This window comes from Nansenia antarctica (genome assembly GCF_963989245.1).
Source record: "Nansenia antarctica genome assembly, chromosome: 1".
NCBI lineage: Eukaryota > Metazoa > Chordata > Actinopteri > Argentiniformes > Microstomatidae > Nansenia > Nansenia antarctica.
Genome location: NC_137674.1, coordinates 6,397,077 through 6,416,990, shown reverse-complemented (window position 1 = coordinate 6,416,990; position 19,914 = coordinate 6,397,077). Strand labels below are relative to the sequence as shown.

The window sequence follows — 19,914 nt, the reverse complement described above, 5'->3', positions numbered from 1 at the left end:
AGGTAGGTATGGGTGGTTGGTATGGCTCTGGGTTGGTAGGTAAGTAGGTATGGGTGGTTGGTAGTTATGGGTAGTAGGTAGTTATGGGTAGTAGGTAGTTATGGGTAGTAGGTAGGTATGGGTGGTAGGTAGTTATGGGTAGTAGGTAGTTATGGGTAGTAGGTAGTTATGGGTGGTAGGTAGGTATGGGTGGTAGGTAGGTATGGGTGGTTGGCATGGCTCTGGTTTGGGGGAAGAAGGTAGTTAGTTAGAGAGCACATGCAGCAGCAGGGGCAGAAGGAGCAGCAGGTAGCTGACCCCTCCCCCCAGCTTGGAGGCGTGGCCGCTCACATTGCAGTCGTCATTGAAACAGCAGTGAACTCCTGGCTGGCTACAGAAAGACTTGTAGGAGCAAGATTTCATCACTCCACCTAAGAAAGAACAACAAATAAAAATGGTTAGATGGGGATGGATCCAGTGTTTTTACAATGAATTTAGATTGCGTGCTAAGTCTACTGTCTTGTTGACAACTAAAACGACCCACTTAACCCACTGATTAACCCACTTAACTCCCGCCTATAAATGCTAGGGTCAAATCTCTTCATGTCCCCTGGAAAAGCCCCCAACCCCCTGCTGTCTCGGTCCTGTGTGTCCAGACAGAGCAGCATGTCTGCCCCTCAAACACACACACACACACACACACACACACACACACACACACACACACACACACATACACATACACAAACCATGATAATGGTGTGTGATATCATACCATCAACCCTGACGTGTAAGATCTAGTGAATGTGTACTACACTGTGTGACTCACTGCCTTGGCCTTTGACAACAGCACAGGCGTCAGAGTAGCTGGGGCAGGTTTTAGACCCTTGGCGATTGCAGTCCTCATCATTGGATCCCATGCAGGTGTAGCATTGCAGGGCTTCGCCTGAGGAAAGGGAGGGAGAGGTATGAATTTGCTGCAGTGTCACTGTAACACATGTACTGTTTACAATAACGTGGAATAGAATATGAAACATATACAATGCAAAAGGCTACTCATGTCCGAAAGACGTGTTACAATTGTTCTAATTAAACTGCAGAAAGCGACCAGGACACTCTGTCTGACATGATGAAAGGGAGGCATAGTTATAGTTATAAAGATAGATAGTATATTTGGAAAACATTTTTTTTTTTAACACATCGTTTTACATAACTCCTTTGTGGCACACAAGCCTTACCCGCATGCTACCACTGCACTGCACTAACTACTGTAAGTAAACATAGTGATTAAGAAAATAATGTCAATTAGGTACAGTAAAAGCAGGTCAGTTGGATCACTCTCTGAGGTAAAGATAGCAGCACAGACACGTGTGCCCTGATTCTCAGTGTACAGTCAGCTCCATAACGGTCCCGGGATATTAAGGTCAATGACTGAGGGTATTATCTCTCTTGTGACCACCTTGACAGTGTTACAGAGTGTGCACTACCCCTCAGTAGGGACCAGAAGTCTTTCATTCAACCCCCTCACATCTGATATGGGTGGAACACTTTCTGTCCATTCAGGAGCATCTCTTTAATTAATCAATGTCATGTTAAGTCATCTCATGGACTGAATATAGTTGGTGTCCTACCTGAGTCTGGCCCACTAGTTGTTAATGAAGACAGATGTTCAACATCTGAAGCAGACTCAGAATATCTCGGGTAGGGCTTTAGCTACTAAGCCTATAATTAAAGCACCCAGGTGAGGTAATCCCCATCAGTGAGCTTGCATCAAGTTCAACAAGTAAACAGGTTTTCCACGTATTGCTACTTTTAGGTACCATCAACCTCCATGACTTGTCCATGGTTCTTTTCAGAATGTTGCGTTCCCCACACACAAAAAAGAAATGCTATCATTGAGGGAACACTTTTTTCTCTCTCTATCCAGTATTTGTATCTAGTGTCTCACAGAAAAAAATATACCAATAGGAATCCTCCTCTCTGAAGTAGCGTTAATAGAGAGGAGGATGACATGACAATGAGCAGGATGAGCAGGATGAGAGCCATCAGATGCGCTGAGAAACTCTGGCCTTGAAAATAGATAAGATTTCAGACACACGGCCCCCGCCAGCGCCTGTGTTTGCGCAGACATTTGAATTGATGTTTACGCTGTTAACTTATAATCCTCTGATATCTTTGCTGGGGGAGAACAAGCAGTGCCCAGGTTGAACAAAGCAACCAGTCACCACGGTAGTGAATGACTGCATGTGCAAGGATGCCGCACATTACAAACGTCTTAAACAACAGTTGAAGAGCACTTTTCTTTTATCAAATGATCACTGAAGGCTGTAAGCAATAATCAATAGACAAGAGTGAACAGCAGAGGAAATAAGGAAATACACTTGTCTATTTTCTATGGAATGGAATTCTATGGAGTTCTATGGAATGCCTCAGCCTTTCTTAACAGACAAATTCATGTGAGAATTAATGTGAGATTTGTCCGTTTTCTGTAGGCCTATTCATTATGTGTGTGTGCGTTCGCATGTGCGAGAGGATGTGTGTGTGCGCAAGTGCAATGACCCCAATCTATCTTTGCAGCTCTCCCGTGCTCCAAACATGCAATTACAATTAGCCACCAGGCCTATTAGGAGATTAGCTCGTTTGCTAGGGATTGCATGCTATTTTCATGCTAGTAGGGGATGATAGACTGATGAAACTAGAGAACAAGACATTCAGCATCTTGTATATTCGTATAACATCTGAGGCACAGCTCACAGATAAATGATTCAATGTTAAATATGTCCCAAATTAAGAAATGAGTTATCAAATCAGGTATCAGATTATCCTAAATGAGTTCCTGCACTATCTGACAAACAATGTTCAACAGGTCCTTGCCTACCACAATCAGCCAATATCAACTCTTAATAGAATGAGAAGACAATAACAGAGAGACAGTACATGAACAGAAAAGCAAGCAAGAGAAGATAAGAGGCAGATAAAGAACAATTCAGAAGAAAAAGCTGCTCCAATGTGGATTTTGGAAGAGGTTGTGCAGGAGATTGGGTCAGGACAGGTAGTGGAGAGGGAGATGAGAGGAGAGAGAGAAGAGAAAGACAGCACAGGGAGAGATGCCAAGGTTGAGGTGAGAACACTTAGACAACAAGACATAAAGAGGATGGAGGGTGGAGAGGGGGAGAAGAGGAGAAGATAAAGACGACAGGAGGTGTACATGAACAGATTCTGTTAAAAGATCAAATCCAAAGAGAGTCCTTACTGTAGGTGGCGAGGACTAGGAGGACGAGGAGGAGAGGGCAGCACTGCACAGCCCTCATGTCGCTGGTATTCCTTGGCCGTTGTGATCACACAATGAAAAGCAGGTTGTTTGCGGCGTAAGTCCCCTTGATCTTAATCTGTGCTATCAGAGAGCTAATACTGCCGCGTTCACAGACAAGAAGATTAGCAGCTCCTCCGCCGGGGCCCACCGCTCTGTTTTAAGACCCAGTTGATGTTTGCCCAGCGACACTAATCAGTGAAGAGAAGCAAAGTCGTAGGACCCATCCAGTAAAACACACCCAACACTGCACCCTGCCCCTCCCTGTCTCCGCCCTGTCCTTCCCCACCTTCTTGTTGGACCCACCTCACCCCAAGCCTCATAAGGAGTGGACAATGTCAAACTGAGCCAAACTGAGCTACAGCCCTGGCAGAGCATCAACAGAGAAGTTACCCAGCGTCTGGTGGGTAATGGGTAATCAGTAGACTTCAGGCAGTTATTGCATGCAAAAGATTGTGAACCATACCAAACATGAGTGCTTAGTTTGGACATTTGATAAATCGTTCCCTTTCCTTTTGGGTACTCTGACATAGGGGGACTATGCATAAAAAGTGTGGTCATTTCTGAATGGTGAAAACAATACCTACACAAATAGCATGAAATAAAAGCTGAGAATCTCTATTTTAACCGTATAGTACTTGTTTGATTTATAATCCAAGTAGGGAGTATAGAACCAAATGAAGAAAAATTTGCAACTTTTCCATTACTTACACAGGGCACAGTATGTTGTATGTAGTACAGTGTTCTGCTGTTGTTCAGGAGCCTACTGGGATTGTACCAGAGTTCATTAAGGTTGTGTATACGAACTTAAAGCAATGTCAATGTGTATTGCCATATTTTATTGCACTTTGTAAGCAGATGCTGTACAGTATATCTGTGCAGAGCTTCTTTGAATCACTCCCAACTTGTGATACATCAACTATAGCAGAACAGTGACATTGATCAAAAATGTAATTACCCTCAGTCAAAACGTATTACAGTAACAATTAGTTTCATTAATATCAAAATAAAATCAAAAAATAATATCCCACAAGTTTTCAAGAATGCTATGACACAAAATACGCACCAAATATCTACACGGTTACATGGGGAAAGCAGTTTGAACTGACAGAATATTGTATCAAAAATGCAGGTGTATCTTTACCATCAGCAGAATTGTCCTATTTACAAAAGTAAGTTTATGTGCACTTCCACATGCAATAATTTGTAAATCACGTAAACCTCTTACTCAACAATTCATTGATTAGTTTAAGTCATAATAGTATATCTCTGTTTCTCTTTCCACAAGTCGATCATTCTCTTGTCTTGAGAAGAGTTATCAAATCAAATCAAATTGTATTTGTATAGCGCATTTCTTACAAGATGCAACTCAATGCTCCAGTTACACAACAGGAGTCTATCCCATCAGTGGCTGTTATGGCAACATCAATTCAGATAGACATTCTAAATCAATGCTTTCACTTTTTTGCTCTCTTTCTCTCTCACTCTCTCTCTCTCTCTTTCTCATGCATACACACACACAATCTATCTCTCAGTTATGATATGGAGCACATTTCTAAAACCTTTCACCCTGATACAGGAAATGTTATACACATTGACACATCAAAATGTACAGGGAGATCAGGAGGAAGCCACTGACCCTCCACTATTCTGGAGAGCCTAGATACATGGTCAGTAAAGTCAGTAGTGTAGAACATCCAGAAACCACTCTGGCCTTGGTTTTTCATCTGTCCAGAGAGTAGAGGACATTGACGAGAAGACCTCTCCCTCTATCCTCTTCCCCTGCCTCTTCTCCCCTACCTCTTCCTCTTCTCCTCTACCTCTTCCCCTCAGGCCCTGGAGATGTGGACCAGTTGTGGCAGTGTTGCTAGCTCCTTCCCATCTTGGCAATCAACTCATCACAAATCTTAGTCAGCTCCTCGATCTCCTTGTTCTGTGGAAGAGAGCCAAAATAACTGTCACTAAAATGTTTCATTCTTAACAGTGTTTAGCTGGGTTTAGATACTGCATGTTAGTATTTACTGTAGCTTGCCAGCCAATGTAGAGTGTCTATGCTGTGTATATCTACTGTATATCTAAAACCACATCATAAAATAGGGTTTTGGGGAATGATACATGGGATAACACAAGAAATTCTGGGTTACAAATTTCCTATGAATCACAAGCTGCTCTATATGTGTAATTACACAGAAAATGAGATACAGGTTGGGGACTCTTATCTATTCAAGATACTCATGGTCGCTGGGAAAAAGGCTATCACAAGGAAATGGGGTACGGAAGACCTACCTACTCAGGCCCAATGGGTAGACACAGTGGGGGAAATCCATGTTATGGAAAGACTGACTGACAGACTACGACTTTTAGGACCACAAATGGATGAAGTGGACTCTATGGCAATTGACACAGACTTGAGACATGACAGCAGTAGCTTTTTCTTTTCCTTTTAATGTTTTTCTTTTGTTGTTTTTGTTGATGTTGAATTGTTGTATTATTTTTTTGTTCTTATTGTTGAATAAAAAGAAAATTGCCAAAAAAAAAAAAAAAAATGATAACAGTTACTGTAATGTATTGTATATATATTATATAATATGAATATATTATATTATTGACCTTCTGCTCCAGAGTGCGCTCCAGTGAGTCCACCTTCATTTGCTCCTTCCTCAGACTGGCCTGGTAGCACGCCTGCTCCTGTTTAGCCTTTGAACGTACCTGGGCGATGTCCGAATTTGCCCTTGAGATAAGCAAAAGGCAGCTTAGCATCATGCAATGACTTTCGTACCTGTACATAATGCCTTCTTTACTGTGTAGGGTGGGTCAATACAACCTGCATAAAGTGACGGACACAGATACACATATATTGCTAAGCCTCAATGTCATTGAAAGTGGCCGGCCTGGGGCGGTCCAGTGGTCTAGCACCGCGGTCTACAGTGCACACATATGCCCATGTCGGCATGGGTTTGAATCTGGCTCATGCCCTGCTGACATGCCCTCTCTCCCTACTTCTCCTTACTTTCCTGTCTGTCTTCACTATATCTGTCCAATAAAATTACAATATGAATGGGACTGCCCCACTCAGAAAAAAGACTGTCCACGGTCAGTACCTGTCGAGTTTCTCCTCAGCGTGGATCTTCAGGGCCTGGTAGCGCTGTTCCTCCTTCCGGACCCTGGACAGGTACTCCTGCGCACACTTCTTCAGAACATCCTCGTTCTGATGACACAGGGAGAGACCATGTTTTAACCACAAATGGGATTCAAATCAACAGAGCACACAAATGGGTTATTGGAGGTGATTGTAATGGTTGATTGTGTGTGTGTGTGTGTGTGTGTGTGTGTGTGTTCCACCTTGCGGAAGCCCTCCAGCACATCTTTCATCTTCTCGTAGCGGCGGAAGAGGTCAGCCAGAGACTTCTCCACAGAGTTGAGGTCTGACAGCGCCAGGTCCTTCTCCACTATCAGCTGCTGGATGGTGTGATGGGACAGCGACTTCTCCTTCTGCTCGTCCTCTGAGACACACACACACACACACACACACAGACACACACACACACACACACGCACGATGATGAGACTGTGTTCCTGACCGCAAACATGCACGCATCCACGCACACATGCACACACGCAATTATACTAAATGTGTAGAACATAGACTTGACATCAATGTAAGAATGAATTGGGGATTAGTTATTGACAGACATGAGGCCATTTTTGTACCAATGTATTATTGATGAACCCTGGTGTCATGTGAAGCGTGCAGACAGAACAAACACTGAACAATGAAGATAATTCTCACAGAAAACAAAATGCAGCAAGAGACCCAAAGGGACTAAAAGAGACAGAAACACACCGTCGGGGAATACTTGTTGGACGGTCTCTGAGAGCACCTAAACCACTGAGGTGAAAGTCTCTGGACAGACCCTTACCAACTTTCTCTTTCCTCTCCCCTTTACAGGCTTACAGCCAGAGTCCAACCTGAATAACCTTCTAATACCGCCTAACTGACTTACTGTACATTATTAGAGACCCGTCCACAGAGCAGGCGGATGTGTGAGTGCTAAGCCCCCTACTGCACAGTTCAGTCAGAACAGGTGCAGGTCCTTTCATCACATCTATCTAAATGTATGACCTAAGCTAAGTGACGTGAGTGCAAGTGACTATTTAAAGCCTTTGTAGGCCATGTTGTATCAATTCTGTCTGTGAAACATTAAAACAGGTACACTCCTAAATGGTTACATGATAGAAACTGATATCACCAGTTTACCAGGTCTCAAAAAAGTGGAAGTCACAAAAATGGAAAGACGAATGTCACCAGACGGAGAGAGATGAAGCACGCCTTCTCTCTCTCTGAGGGACGCAAGTGAGCTGACATAAACAACTGAAGAAAGATTACACGTTACTCACCTGGCATGCCTGATAGGGTTATCAAATAGTAAGGGGGCAAAGATGGGAGCAGAACAGAAAAGAAGGGATCGTGTTAAGTCAAGCTGGGAGGGCAGGACATGTGAGAGAGAGCCGTGTGTTAGACAAAAGCAGCCAAACAAGATAGACAGATCACTCCTTCAGGGAGAGCAGCAAGACCAGAGCAGGCCGTTAGAAATGTCCAGAGGTGGGAAGGGGGAAACAGGTGAGCAAGATTTAGCAAAAGAGTGAATCCTGTGGATTGGAAGTGAAGTAGAAAAGGTGAAAGGTAGAAGGTAGAAAAGTCATTAAACTCAAACAAAAATGATAAAAGCGAGGTGAGTTTTGTTTATAAAAAAAAAAAAAAAACATAATAGTAAAAGACAAAGTAGTTGGACTAAAAGCTAGCTTCTATCAATAAGCACATTTTCAGTTTCATTTAAAAACTGAGATTTGAGCCACATAGAAGGCTGAATTTTTCTCATTATTGCAAATAATTGACATACTGAGAACAGCAGCGAGTGACAGTTGGAGAGAGTGACCGAATTGGTAAGAAAAGCTGAATGTTTGTGCACGGATCAGCAATTAGACCCCGAACACCTGAGCCATGCTTGGTTTACTACTGTAAATCTGTGGAACAAATAAACAAACACTCACCAATCATCTGTGCAATGGTCCTCTCATACTCTGCCACAATCCTCCTATGAGCAAAGGGAGGAGATACAGTATGTAGATATAACCCGAGTAGACAGATATAACACACACTTTTGATCAAACATAACATATTTCTAAGATACAGACAGTAGTTCTGCATTGAAATCTGTATAGTGCATTAAAATGGACTGACTTATAAAGCGCTTTACAATGGCCTCTCATTCACCCATTCAATTTGGGAATTTGCCCAAGGACACCTCAATATGCCAGCCGGGGGTTCAAACCGCCGATCTTGCGATCATTAGACGCCGGCTCTACCTCCTGCGCCACAGCCGCCCCCCCGCATTAACAGTTGAACTGTGTGCTTTTCCCATGCTGTGAACTGTTTACCATTGTCATCTCATACAAGATGGGGGCCTATCTTTGGCCTCCTCTAAATCGGAACATCTTTGTTTACATGTTAGATTAATCATTCTCTGTTGGCTGCAGATGCCCTAGCTTGTGTGCTTGTGTGTTGGAGGAGTCCTACGACGCCTGTGGGCGAGCTTGTTTTGTGAAAAGCAGGTTGCCAAAGAGGTAAGTGGATGGATTAGCACTGCCTCTCCTTAGCCATTTAGGCGTCCTTATCCTGAGCCCAATCAGTCTAATGAAGTAAGCCCCATGTCTTATCCACATTAACATGGCCAGCTGGACCCCCCCCCCACCCCTGCCCGCCTGCTGCCTGCTGGCCACCCCTGGTGAGAAGGGGTGGATGAGTTCAAACCTGCCTCTCTCCCCATCCACCAGGACCCGCCTTATAAATGATTGAGAAAATGGAAATTGAATAGCATAGATATAGCCCGTCATTCCCGAATGAATTGTCTTTATGAAAGTTTGTGCATCGCTCTAGTTCTACACAGGATATGTGTTGCGTTGAGGTGATAATATAGTAGTATGTCAGAGGGAGCCCGTCACACATAAACCAATCATCTTTAATTGGCGTCCTGCTTTGACATTGGCTTTGAGATGCAGTTAGGGAGAGAGGATAAGTAACAGCAACGAGTCGGTCTACAGGGAGGAGGTCCAACATCTGGCTACTGACAGCAACCTAGTACTTGTACTCCGCAATGACGATAAAGTTGAATCTAATCTAATTTAATAAATAAATTGGTAGGTGGGTTGGTGTTGGTGGGTGGAGTTGAAATAAACCAGCGGAACACTCCCATCATACAACCTGTATGGAGGTTCAAACAACATGTCATGCTTTCTGTAAATCATCAAGTGGTATTTCTGATCTAACCTCATCTCCCCCACTTCCTGCCGACTCTCCTCGTACTTCCTCTGCCACTCCAACACCTCCTTCTCCTTTGACACAATCTGATGGGGAAGGGAGGGAGAACACAACTTCATTAGGTAAATTGAGTGCCATGTAGTATAGTAGTACATAGTAGTTGAGTGCCATGTACATAGTATTTGAGTGCCCTGTACATAGTATTTGCTTCAGCATATTTAGGTGAACAATGGCTACTGTATGTACAGTGCCTTTGGAAAGTATTCAGATCCCTTCACTTTTTCCACATGTTGTTGTGTTATAGGATTAAATGACAGACTCAATTCAACTTATTGAGTGATTTGTTGATGACAATAGCATTTTAGCTATTTTCAAGAGTGTCATAGCAAAGGGTCTGAATACTTATGTACATGAGGTATTTCTGTATTTACATTTTAATACATTTACTGAAATGTAAAAAAAACATATTTTTGCTTGGTCATTCTGGGGTATTGTGTGTGGATGGATGGCAAATTCTTATAATGTAATCAATTTTAAATGGAGTCTATAACACAACAAAATGTGGAAACAATGAAGGGGTCTCTGAATACTTTCCGAAGGCACTGCACTGTCATTATGTTAAATAAAAGACACAAGAGTCGTTAAGTAATCTTCCTGTACTCCAACACCTCGGTGAGACTTTGTATAGATATCAGTGTACAATTGAGTAATAATGGGTTGTAATGGAAGAGGGCACCTCCTCTCGTGCGATACCCAGGGAATGGTCCAGGTCCCTGGGCAGGTAGGGGCTCTGCTCGTCACTGTAACTCGCTGTCCTGGTGTAGAGGGAGTTCTTGGACACAGAACTATCTCCTGGAGACACAGGCTCTCTCTGCTGCTCCGTGGAGTCAGGATAGAGGAGGGGTGTGAAAAAGACACAGGCTGTTAGACACCTGGCTGTTCTAGGACCGAACACACTCGTAGGACCACACACATACACTCTTTAGAAAGATCCTGAACCAAACCACAAAGCAGCACCATATGAAAAGATGGTCAAACAGATGCAAACCCATATTATGCAAAAGAGACAAGCTCTGGAAGCTGTTCCTGAGGCTTGGGCAGTTGGTACATGATTGGATGAATCAGTCATCAATGCCCTATGGTTGGCTGATAATGCCCAAGGCAGAGTGGTTATGATCACCTGCTTGTCTCAACATGTGCTGTGATTGGGTCCAGGCAGGGGAGGGGGCGGGGGTTATACACACAGATATGCTGCGTTATACTGGGGAGGATCAGGGTGGGCGGCAGGGCAGGGGGGCAAAATGTTAGTGTCATGTTAAGCGGGAAATCACAATGTAATACGTTTCCACATACATATGATTTATGATTTGATACTGTAGGTGAATTCACCTTCATATCGATCTACAGTCCACAGATACGGGTCGTTGTGCGTTGAAGTGCAGTCATCATAAAATAAAAACCTAAGGCCGATTATCAGTAGGGCATCAGATAATCCTATATTACCCCATACAAAAAATGTATGATATGAAAATGTAACTCTAACCCACTCCTAACTAAGTGCTTTGATTATGGCACCATTAACACTAGAACAGCCGTGCTTATTTTACCTACTATAAGAGTTGCCTCGGGGGTCAAATGACCATAGTCTTTACAATGGGAAGCTGCTACTTACACACAAAGACCACTAGTTGGCACATCTTGTATATTAGCCTGCCTGAAAAACTGTGAAATAGCTTTATACTAACTTATCCTGATGTGATTTAGAAAATGTAGGGATACTAGGTGGTAGAACGCACATATCTAGGAAAAGTCATGAAAAGAGGGTCCTGAAATGTTATCAAGTGCAAAGATATTGAAAAAAAGAATGTACTCACATGACCCACCCATGACTGTTCTGGTGTTAAGTTTCTAGAGCCCCTCAGACTGCTGCTAAGGGGGGTTTAATCATCCCTATTTGGAGGGGGATTAGGGGATGGTTTGATTGATTTGGGGCCTCATGGGGGAGAAGGGGATTTATAAAGCACTAATACATAGGTCATAGAGAGGTGTTGGGGCTGGCTGCAGCATTGTCCCACTAATACCATTATTCTACATCATGAACACTGACTGTTCTGCTTCAGTCCCACAGAGAGATGTGTGACTATAGGCTTTTACCCTCAGACAACCACAAACTGACCCACCCTCTCAGTCCAGGGAGGATATAGAGAGAATGACCGTCACAAATCATGTTTATCTAATCTGCAGTTGAAATATAATAAAGTGAAGTGTATGTGTGTGTGTGTGTGTGTGTGTGTGTTTGTGTGTGTGTGTGTGTGTGTGTGTGTGTGTGTGTGTGTGTGTGTGTGTGTGTGTGTGTGTGTACCACATGTGGAATGAGCTTCCCACCACTGTCAGGACGGAAAGTCACTACCTACATTATCTTCCGCTGTAGACTAATGACCCATGTCTTTAGGTTACATCTGTTGCTTCTCCATCCCCTACCACATCTCAGGTTATTTCCATCATGAGAGCACAACCATTATTATTGGGTAACATGCTATACATACAGGTATGTATTTTGCGCAAGATAAACCATTGTCACTGTGGGGAGCATGGCGCGTTCTGGCCTGCAGAGGGAGCCAGACTGTTGGTGGGGGATGGATGACGATCTGATTGCGGACAGGTGTCAGTAATCAGACTCGTTATCCAACCGGTCTTTTTAACCTGTGTGTGTTTGTTCCCCCGGGAGTGAGCGAGGCAGAGACAAGCTGCCAGACGGAGAGAGACCCTGTGCCGAAACGAGCGAGCCAATCCCGAAAGGGCTGATTATTATTTGTGTGTTTTATTATTTTGAAACTGAATTGCGCCAGCACGTCAGTGACGCGCTGAGCTGTAGAGCGAAATAAACGCGCTGATCAAACCAGTCCTGTGTCGACCTCCCTCTGTGCCTAGAGACACTTACACTTACAACAGTCACATTTTCTCAGGACAAGGGATAGGTAGGGGGACAGCAGCAGTAACGAGTGATTCCCTCAGCCGAGAGAGAGAGAGAGAAACAGGAGAGATCCTAGGGCCTCCAAGTTCTAGGCCTTTGATAAAAGCAGGTGGGTTGTAGCTCTAGTTGGATTAAAGCAGGGGGGCGCAGCGAAGGTACGAGTAACATTACCACTCTTACTTTGAGTAGAGGTGAAACGTTGAGATTCCACCATCTGGGCTTCTTGAGGTGAGACTGTGGAGTGTGTGAGACAAGACCATGAGATTGGAGAACAGTGGGCCAAGAGGGGGGATGGGGGGGATGCGCCTTTGCAGCACCTGCTCCATAAAATGTCAATCCCGTAGGACCCTGTCAGTAGAGGAATGACGGAGCAGATATGCCCCATGTCTGTCTGACCTACCGGCATTCGGAGGTGACCCAGGCCCATTCCTGAGCCTTATCTTTGCCATGGAAAGGCCAGGCCTTGGCCAGCATGTGGATGTAGCACAGGTTCCCAACCACACTCAGACCTAAGACGCCCTAGTAGCTACAGGAACGTATATCAGGAACGTAATCGTCTGTATAACCTGAAACCCACTAATGTACCGAACTGAGTCCTCCTCTGAGGTCCTGCGCAACTGTTGTGTTTATCAATGTTGTTAGTTGGGTTAGGAACCGAGTCAGTCAGAAAACAAGAATGTGACTAGGGATTGAGTGCTAGAGAAGCACAGTTAGAAGTACTAAACAGTCAACCGTTAATAGTTCAGTACAGAACAACTCCTGCACTCTTGTATCAGGTACAGATTGAGGATACCGTATTGTAATTAGATGCTGACTGATGCTGAAGTAGAGTGGGACATCCCAAGTCACGTTATCGTTTCTCTAAGCCTCTCCTGAACAGGCAACATGCATGTTTTGTAAGAACGGCAAAGGGATAGAATAAGCACAGCACTCTGTCAGTGAGTGTTGATCCAGGAGAGCCTCTGTACTGTAGGGGAGGTTGGTGAGCCGTGTTAGAGATGTTTTATGGTGAGATTCAGGGAGTAGTGGTGGATGTTGTTGTTGTTGTTGCGGTTGTACAGCCTCCGTGTCGAGGTAAGGCCATGGGTTGGGTTCACTTCACACACATCAATGTTGTGATCAAAGGATTCAGGGAAGGGAGGGCAGGCTGATAAACGCTCATGCTCACACACACACCCACACGCACACGCACACACACACACACGCTCACACACACACACGCACACAGCAGGTGCAGGCTGACTCAGCACAGTACCTGGGGGTTAACAGTGGAGAGGGAGGGGCTTTGAGAGATGTGTTTGGCTACCTGCAGAGCCTCTATCCTCAGGGCAGCGAGGACCAGCTCCTCCTGGGCCGCACAGAGGGGGGGGGGGGGGGGGTTTGGGAGGGAGGGGGGGGGGGGCGTGACGGTGCGGCCCAAGGGATAGGGAGTAAAGGGGTGAGACATACAGAGACCAGAGTTGAGCATGGAACACCTACCGGCAGACACTCACATACAGATTGTCAGATTTGACACAATAACACAAATCGCCAAAATGGAGAAGAAGCGTAAAGAAACGGAAATAGACAACAGGAGTGGAAAACAAGGTGATGAAACAGACCAGGAGACAGTGAGCGTGGATGTCACTCACACAATCACACACATCAAGGTTGTAACTATAACTACACCCCAGCAAGATAGAGGCCAGGGGGGAGGGAGGGATTTGGGGGGGGCTACGCGTCTGTCAACACACCTGTAGTTTGTGGGCGAAGGCGGTGGGGTTGGTCTCTGCCAGGTCAGGCTCCAGGTATTGCAGGGGGTCAGCTGACTCAGACAGCCTGTCTAATAGGGGGGTCTCCATGGGGCCCTGGCAGGGGGGCTACAGCAGGGATCAGGGGGGTGGGGCGGGAGGTCAGTATGACGAAGCAAGCGATAGGTAAGAGTGTCAGTAGAGAGTTTTGGAGCTGGTTCGCTGCAGCAGAGATGTCATCTGTTATGTGGCTGACTGGTTATGACAGGGCTATGACAGTGAACCTCTGGGGTGGCTGGCTGGTGTTAAAGTTAATAGCCTCACTGAGGATACAGTCATGCAGCTTCTGGGTTAAAACTCTGTCTCCCTCTAGTGGCGAACTTGCCACACAACAACGGCCATGTGAACTGGAAAAAGAAAATCTGACGTCATCTCAAACAATGAAAATGACCAGCCTGATAGTGGACACAAGACTTGGTATACTGAGATGGTTGTTAATGTACAACATGAAAGACAAAAAAGAGACATTCGATGTGTAGAACAGTGAGTTTTTGAGGTAGGTTTGTTGATTTCTCTGTGTCATGTGTTCCTCGTCGTGTGACTCACCGTTCCATCCCTCCCCGTACTCTGTGTTCGGTTCAGCGCTTCGCTCTCCCTCTTCCTGCCCTTGTCCCCCGCGGACGCCTCGAGTCCAGGCCGAGAGCTCAGCACGGGGGTCTTCATCCCAGCTGTGATCTGGGCCTCCATCTCCTCAAAACTCCTACCGGTCGAGATGAGGGAGAGGAGGTATGAGAAGTAGAGAGATGAGGAGAGGAGGTATGAGAAGTAGAGAGATGAGGAGAGGAGGAGAAGTAGAGAGAAGACATTTGATTGGGTGTGTGTGTTGACGTGAATTAAATTACTTTACTATGACGATATCTCAACAAATTGTAGAGACAAAGTGGCTCAACTATCTTTCCTTTGAGTGTGAGTGCTCTGATACTGCTGTGATCATTTCATTGTGTGTGTGTGTGTGTGTGTGTGTGTGTGTGTGTGTGTGTGTGTGTGAGAGAGAGAGAGAGCGAGAGCAGAACATGTCGTACCCTGTGCAGGGAGAGCTAGGCTCTGAGCCATTGGTGCAGGTGGTCTTGGTTAGGTTGTCTGACACGGAGTCAAGCTTCAAGTAGAGGGAGGGCTTCTTCACAGACAGAGGCTGCAGAGAGACAGCATCGATTAGAAACAATGACATTTACTGAAAGTAAATATGAATCTAAACAACACATCAATCAAACTCACTGTCAAAGTCACTCTGTATGTAATATGTTACATATCACAGAATACATGCAGTACCATGCTCATCAATCCTGACTGTACTCTATGGCTGGGTTGCACAAACATGGTTTAACTTTAAAAAAAACGTAATAAATGAATCCTACTTTAATCTTGGTTTAAACTAGGTTTAACTAATCCAGGATTAAAATGATGATGTGCAACACATCTCTGATTAATTTTCGAACCTAATTTACACCTAGATTTACCTGGATTAAGTCTAAACCAGGATTAATTCAAACCATGTTGGTGCAACCCAGCCTATGTGTTAGCCAGTGTATCTGTCCATCTCCTAACCCCTGCCTATCTGATGAAGAAGGATGTTTGTGGATACTCACAGGTGAGGAGGAGCCAATCTTCTCCATGTACTCAATCTCATAGTCTGGCACTGAGAGACACAAGTAAAAAGAGACTGTTAGAGACAGAGGAAGTGAGAGGAGAGGGGAGTCAGATGTTGGGACAGGGAGGGGTCCCTACAGGTCTGGTCTGTAGCTCTGCTGTCTGTTTGTCCATGTAACGTTATGACCCAGTTCAGCTCAGACTGCCTCTGGGAAGGCTCTTCTGTTCTGGGGGGGTCAGGGTGTAATCGAGAACTGGGCCAGTGAACTTGACTTCAGGCTCAAACAAGTGAAAGTGATGCTGGACATATACTGTACACTATAGTTCACTATATGTCATATACATGGGCAGATACACTTTTTAAAATTATTATTATTATGTTTTTTATTTTTGAAAGAATTCAAAAACACATAATACAATGGGAGGGTGTGTTGTCTCTTACAGCGGAGGGTGTGGGTCGCTGCATGGTTTCCGATCCCACACCCAAACCCACCACCGTGGAGTGTCAGTATTACGGCTAACAAATAAGTGTTTGTGTGTTCCAAAAAGAACAAACCAAGATCGAAACAAAAACCCACAAAGGGACAAACATACAGACATCACAGGGACAAATACAAGTTCAGTCATATCATGTCAATAGAGTCTATAAACAAATACTGTAATATTATTTTTGCCTTAGAAGCCATGAACTCTGTATGAGGTTGCCGGATCAATAATTTAAGTTATGTGAGGTAGATACACTTTAGATATGAAATGTCTGACAACTGTTTAATTATATTTTTCTTTCAACTCTTTCCCCTTTCAAAAACACAGACGTATTGCGCCCTCACCGTGGATCTGTAGAGGGAGGCTGTTCTCGTTGACGAAGGCCGTGAGGTCAGACGGCTGAGGGAAGTCCTGGGTGTCAGAGGTCAGCTCCGCCTCCATGTCATGCAGGGCTGCCCACTTGTGACTGGTGGAGGAGGCCAGCTTCTCCTCGTCTGTGGCGTGGTCGTCCTGGGAGGGGGCGGGGGGGGCCTCGTCTACAGGGCTGCTCTCCTGGACATGGACATGGTCCAGGAACACAGGGGGACAGTTAAAACATACAGACATGAAGAAGTGGTGTGTGTGTGTGTGTGTGTGGGGGGGGGGGGGGTCTGTGTGTGGATCATGGTGAGAGAGAGAGAGAGAGAGAGAGAGAGAGAGAGAGAGAGAGAGAGAGAGAGAGAGAGAGAGAGAGAGAGAGAGAGAGAGAGAGAGAGAGAGAGAGAGAGAGAGAGAGAGAGAGAGAGAGAGAGAGAGAGAGAGGCACTGTCACACGCTTTTACTTCCTCTTCAAACTAGAGAGAGTTTGCATTCACCTGTGATGATGGATCAGACATAGGTGATCTCTTTGGGGAGGACCTCTTCACTCTGAAAGTGTTACTGGAAGACAGGGAGCAGATCATTAATAGCCTGTACCTACATGACAAAGTTCTGATTAATATGTCAACTCTACAGGAGACTGTTTCCTCTCTCTCCTATGTCTGTGTGTAAGATCTGTTTCTGGAACATCATTTACTCTAAATAGAGAGTTACACTATATCAATCAGAGGAATGATGCTTTTTGTTTGCATGCAGGGACGTGCACGAGGGGGGGGGGTTGAAAGGGGTCGGAAATCCTTTGCCCTGTCACTCATGAAGTGTCTTGGATGGTGTGTCGTCCCCCCACCCGTCACGAATATGTACAAAAACCTTAATACTCACAGGTCGGTGGATTGTACTGCTAAACATTTTTAGAGGATCTAACCACAACATTTTTGTACTACGGTAACAGTTAGATAATGAAAGCCAGTGAATTATCAAAGTGTGGGGTTTGTCAGCATTACAATATTATTTCCGGTGTGTTAAGATAGTTTGTGAGTGTGGCAGGGCTTCTACCAAGGAACGAGGAGTCAAACTCAGAGAGATCTGCAACCGGCCTTGCCCCGATCATATTCCACCATAGCCAGACATCGGTCCTGAACCAAATGGACCTCTGCCTACTTGTAAGAGTACGTACAGTATATCTCAGTTGGACTTGGGCCTGGTCATACTGTATATAAAGGATATCTAAAGGTCAAATAAAACATATACATGTTTCGTCAGCCATGGAAAGATGATAGTCAGTAGAGGATATTGAAGCAGATGCAAGGCAGAGCAAGAGGACCTTTCTGATTGGTTGACTTCAATGTTATTGAGGAACAGTTTCTGTTAATTTGGGAGAAAACAAGCATGACGGGGTAACATGCTCGTTCTATCAATATGACGTTTAGGATATTATTGTGTATGAATAAACAAATTAGGGTTCAAAAAGGGAATGGTCATTCCCTAGGATAAAAGACTGCGCTGGCCTGTACTTACAACAGACAACATAGAGAGGACACACCCTTGGACTTCCTGTGACAAGAATACACAGACACAGAGGTGACAGAGAGACAGACAGAGGACACTAGCACAGGAGGTAGCAGATATACAGCAGCATATATCTGTACACACACACACACACACAGACACAATAGGGGAGACAAGGACATACAAACATAAACACACTATGGACAGTATCATTGTTTGCATATGGTGGATAGATAACTCCATAGACACCATAGGTTAACTTACGATTTTATCGGTGTCTTCTTTTTCTTGGCTGGCTTGTTCTGGTTGTGGTCATCCAGTTCTCCAGTGTTTTCATTATCATTGTTATCAATGTCATTGTCATTGGCCGACACCTCGAAGGAGGCGGAGGCAGCTTTAGGGGGCGGTTTGCTCATCCTGCTGGAGGACTTGAAGGGGTCGATGGAGTCATCGAACGTGTCCGAGTCGAAACTGTACGAGGCCTTCGAGAGCTTCGGAGAGTTGGGAATCCCGGCGCTGTTCGAGGAGAAGGGGTTAAAGTTGGGGTCCTCCCACTTGTTGGGGTCAAAGTTATAGGACGCCTTGGGGATGGGGATGTCGTCGTCGATGCTTTGGGGGGGCACTACGGGGGTGTTATCCAGCTGCTCTGTCTGTAGAGGGGTGGGCTTCTTAAGCCCCAGCTTTGGCTTCCGGAGGGGCATCTTGGCACCTGGTTTCTTGCCTAGCTTCTTGGGCGGAGGAGAGGCCTGGCGCGGCGTCTCGCTGCTCTCCTCGGAGTAGTCGAACTCCAGCCTCACCGGCTGATGCTTGGAGACGATCGGCTGCTCCTCAGCATTGGGGACGGGGTCTTTGAGGGGGGCTGGAGGAGGAGGAGGGGGGTCAGAGCGAGCTGGCTCCTCGGCGGAGAGCGGTGGGGGGGGGTTCGCCGGGGGGGCAGCAGGGACGGGGGCGCAGATCGGCCCTTTCCTCCCTAGCTCGGGGGAATTGGCGACTTTACTCCCCCCTGTGTTGAAAGGGTCGATCCCCTCAAAGTTGTCCGGGTCCCATTTGTAAGCGCCGCTGGGGGGGATGGGGGAGTCCTCGTCGGCTGCCGGGGCCTCGGGCACGGGGAGAGGTGTCGGTGTCTCCTGCTGGTAAAGGGGTAAGGAGAAGGGGGCCGACTGAGACTGGCTCTCCTCTGGGCTGGCGTGAGTGGTCTCCTCCAGGAGAGGCGGCGGGGTCTGCACGCGGGGCTTGGCCTTGGTCCTGCGGAGCGTGCCTCCCGGGCTGGGTGTGGCGGGGGCGGGGGGGGCTCCCTCCGGCTCCTCCTGGGCCTGCAGGGGGCTGGCCGCCCTGGGCTTGGCCCTCTTCTTCACCTCCGGGGTGCTGCTGCCGGAGGTGGAGGCCGCCTGGGGTCTCTCCGGGTTGGAACTCTGCCTGAGGAGGGGCTTCTTCTTCAGGGACCCGGGGCGGACTTTCTTGGCTTTGCGGAGGGTCCCCGGGGCGCTCTCGGTGCCCACGCTGAAGGCCTCGGAGGCCAGGGGATGGACGCCTCCGGCGGTGGGTTCGTCTCCTGGAGCGGAGCCGTCAAGCTCCCCGGCCTGGAGGCTGAGGGAGCGGGTCA

The 19,914-nt window shown here is 46.1% G+C and overlaps 2 protein-coding genes across 2 annotated transcripts in view; both read right to left on the bottom strand.

Annotated features, from left to right (window-relative positions):
* Positions 1-243: 243 nt before the first annotated feature.
* Positions 244-3,290, bottom strand: ly6pge (lymphocyte antigen 6 family member pge; the record flags this gene model as incomplete). The annotated part of the gene is made up of 3 exons (XM_080550376.1): positions 244-410; positions 809-925; positions 3,233-3,290. 3 exons carry the CDS (start codon positions 3,288-3,290, stop codon positions 244-246), a joined length of 342 nt encoding a protein of 113 aa, XP_080406502.1.
* A 1,854-nt stretch (positions 3,291-5,144) lies between these two features.
* tacc2 (transforming, acidic coiled-coil containing protein 2) overlaps positions 5,145-19,914 on the bottom strand; it is a gene marked incomplete at its 5' end in the record, with an annotated part of 18,447 nt that continues 3,677 nt past the window's right edge. Inside the window, 16 exons of the mRNA XM_080550375.1 lie at positions 5,145-5,222; positions 5,900-6,020; positions 6,391-6,497; positions 6,632-6,792; positions 8,342-8,385; positions 9,618-9,694; positions 10,345-10,549; positions 12,983-13,101; positions 13,838-13,930; positions 14,316-14,441; positions 14,919-15,072; positions 15,395-15,504; positions 15,959-16,008; positions 16,790-16,997; positions 17,300-17,363; positions 18,576-19,914. The exon at positions 18,576-19,914 is cut by the window's right edge and continues 186 nt beyond it. Coding sequence (XP_080406501.1) covers positions 5,157-5,222; positions 5,900-6,020; positions 6,391-6,497; positions 6,632-6,792; positions 8,342-8,385; positions 9,618-9,694; positions 10,345-10,549; positions 12,983-13,101; positions 13,838-13,930; positions 14,316-14,441; positions 14,919-15,072; positions 15,395-15,504; positions 15,959-16,008; positions 16,790-16,997; positions 17,300-17,363; positions 18,576-19,914 — 3,044 coding nt within the window. The 3' untranslated portion in view covers positions 5,145-5,156. The remainder of the gene's footprint in view (positions 5,223-5,899; positions 6,021-6,390; positions 6,498-6,631; positions 6,793-8,341; positions 8,386-9,617; positions 9,695-10,344; positions 10,550-12,982; positions 13,102-13,837; positions 13,931-14,315; positions 14,442-14,918; positions 15,073-15,394; positions 15,505-15,958; positions 16,009-16,789; positions 16,998-17,299; positions 17,364-18,575) is intronic.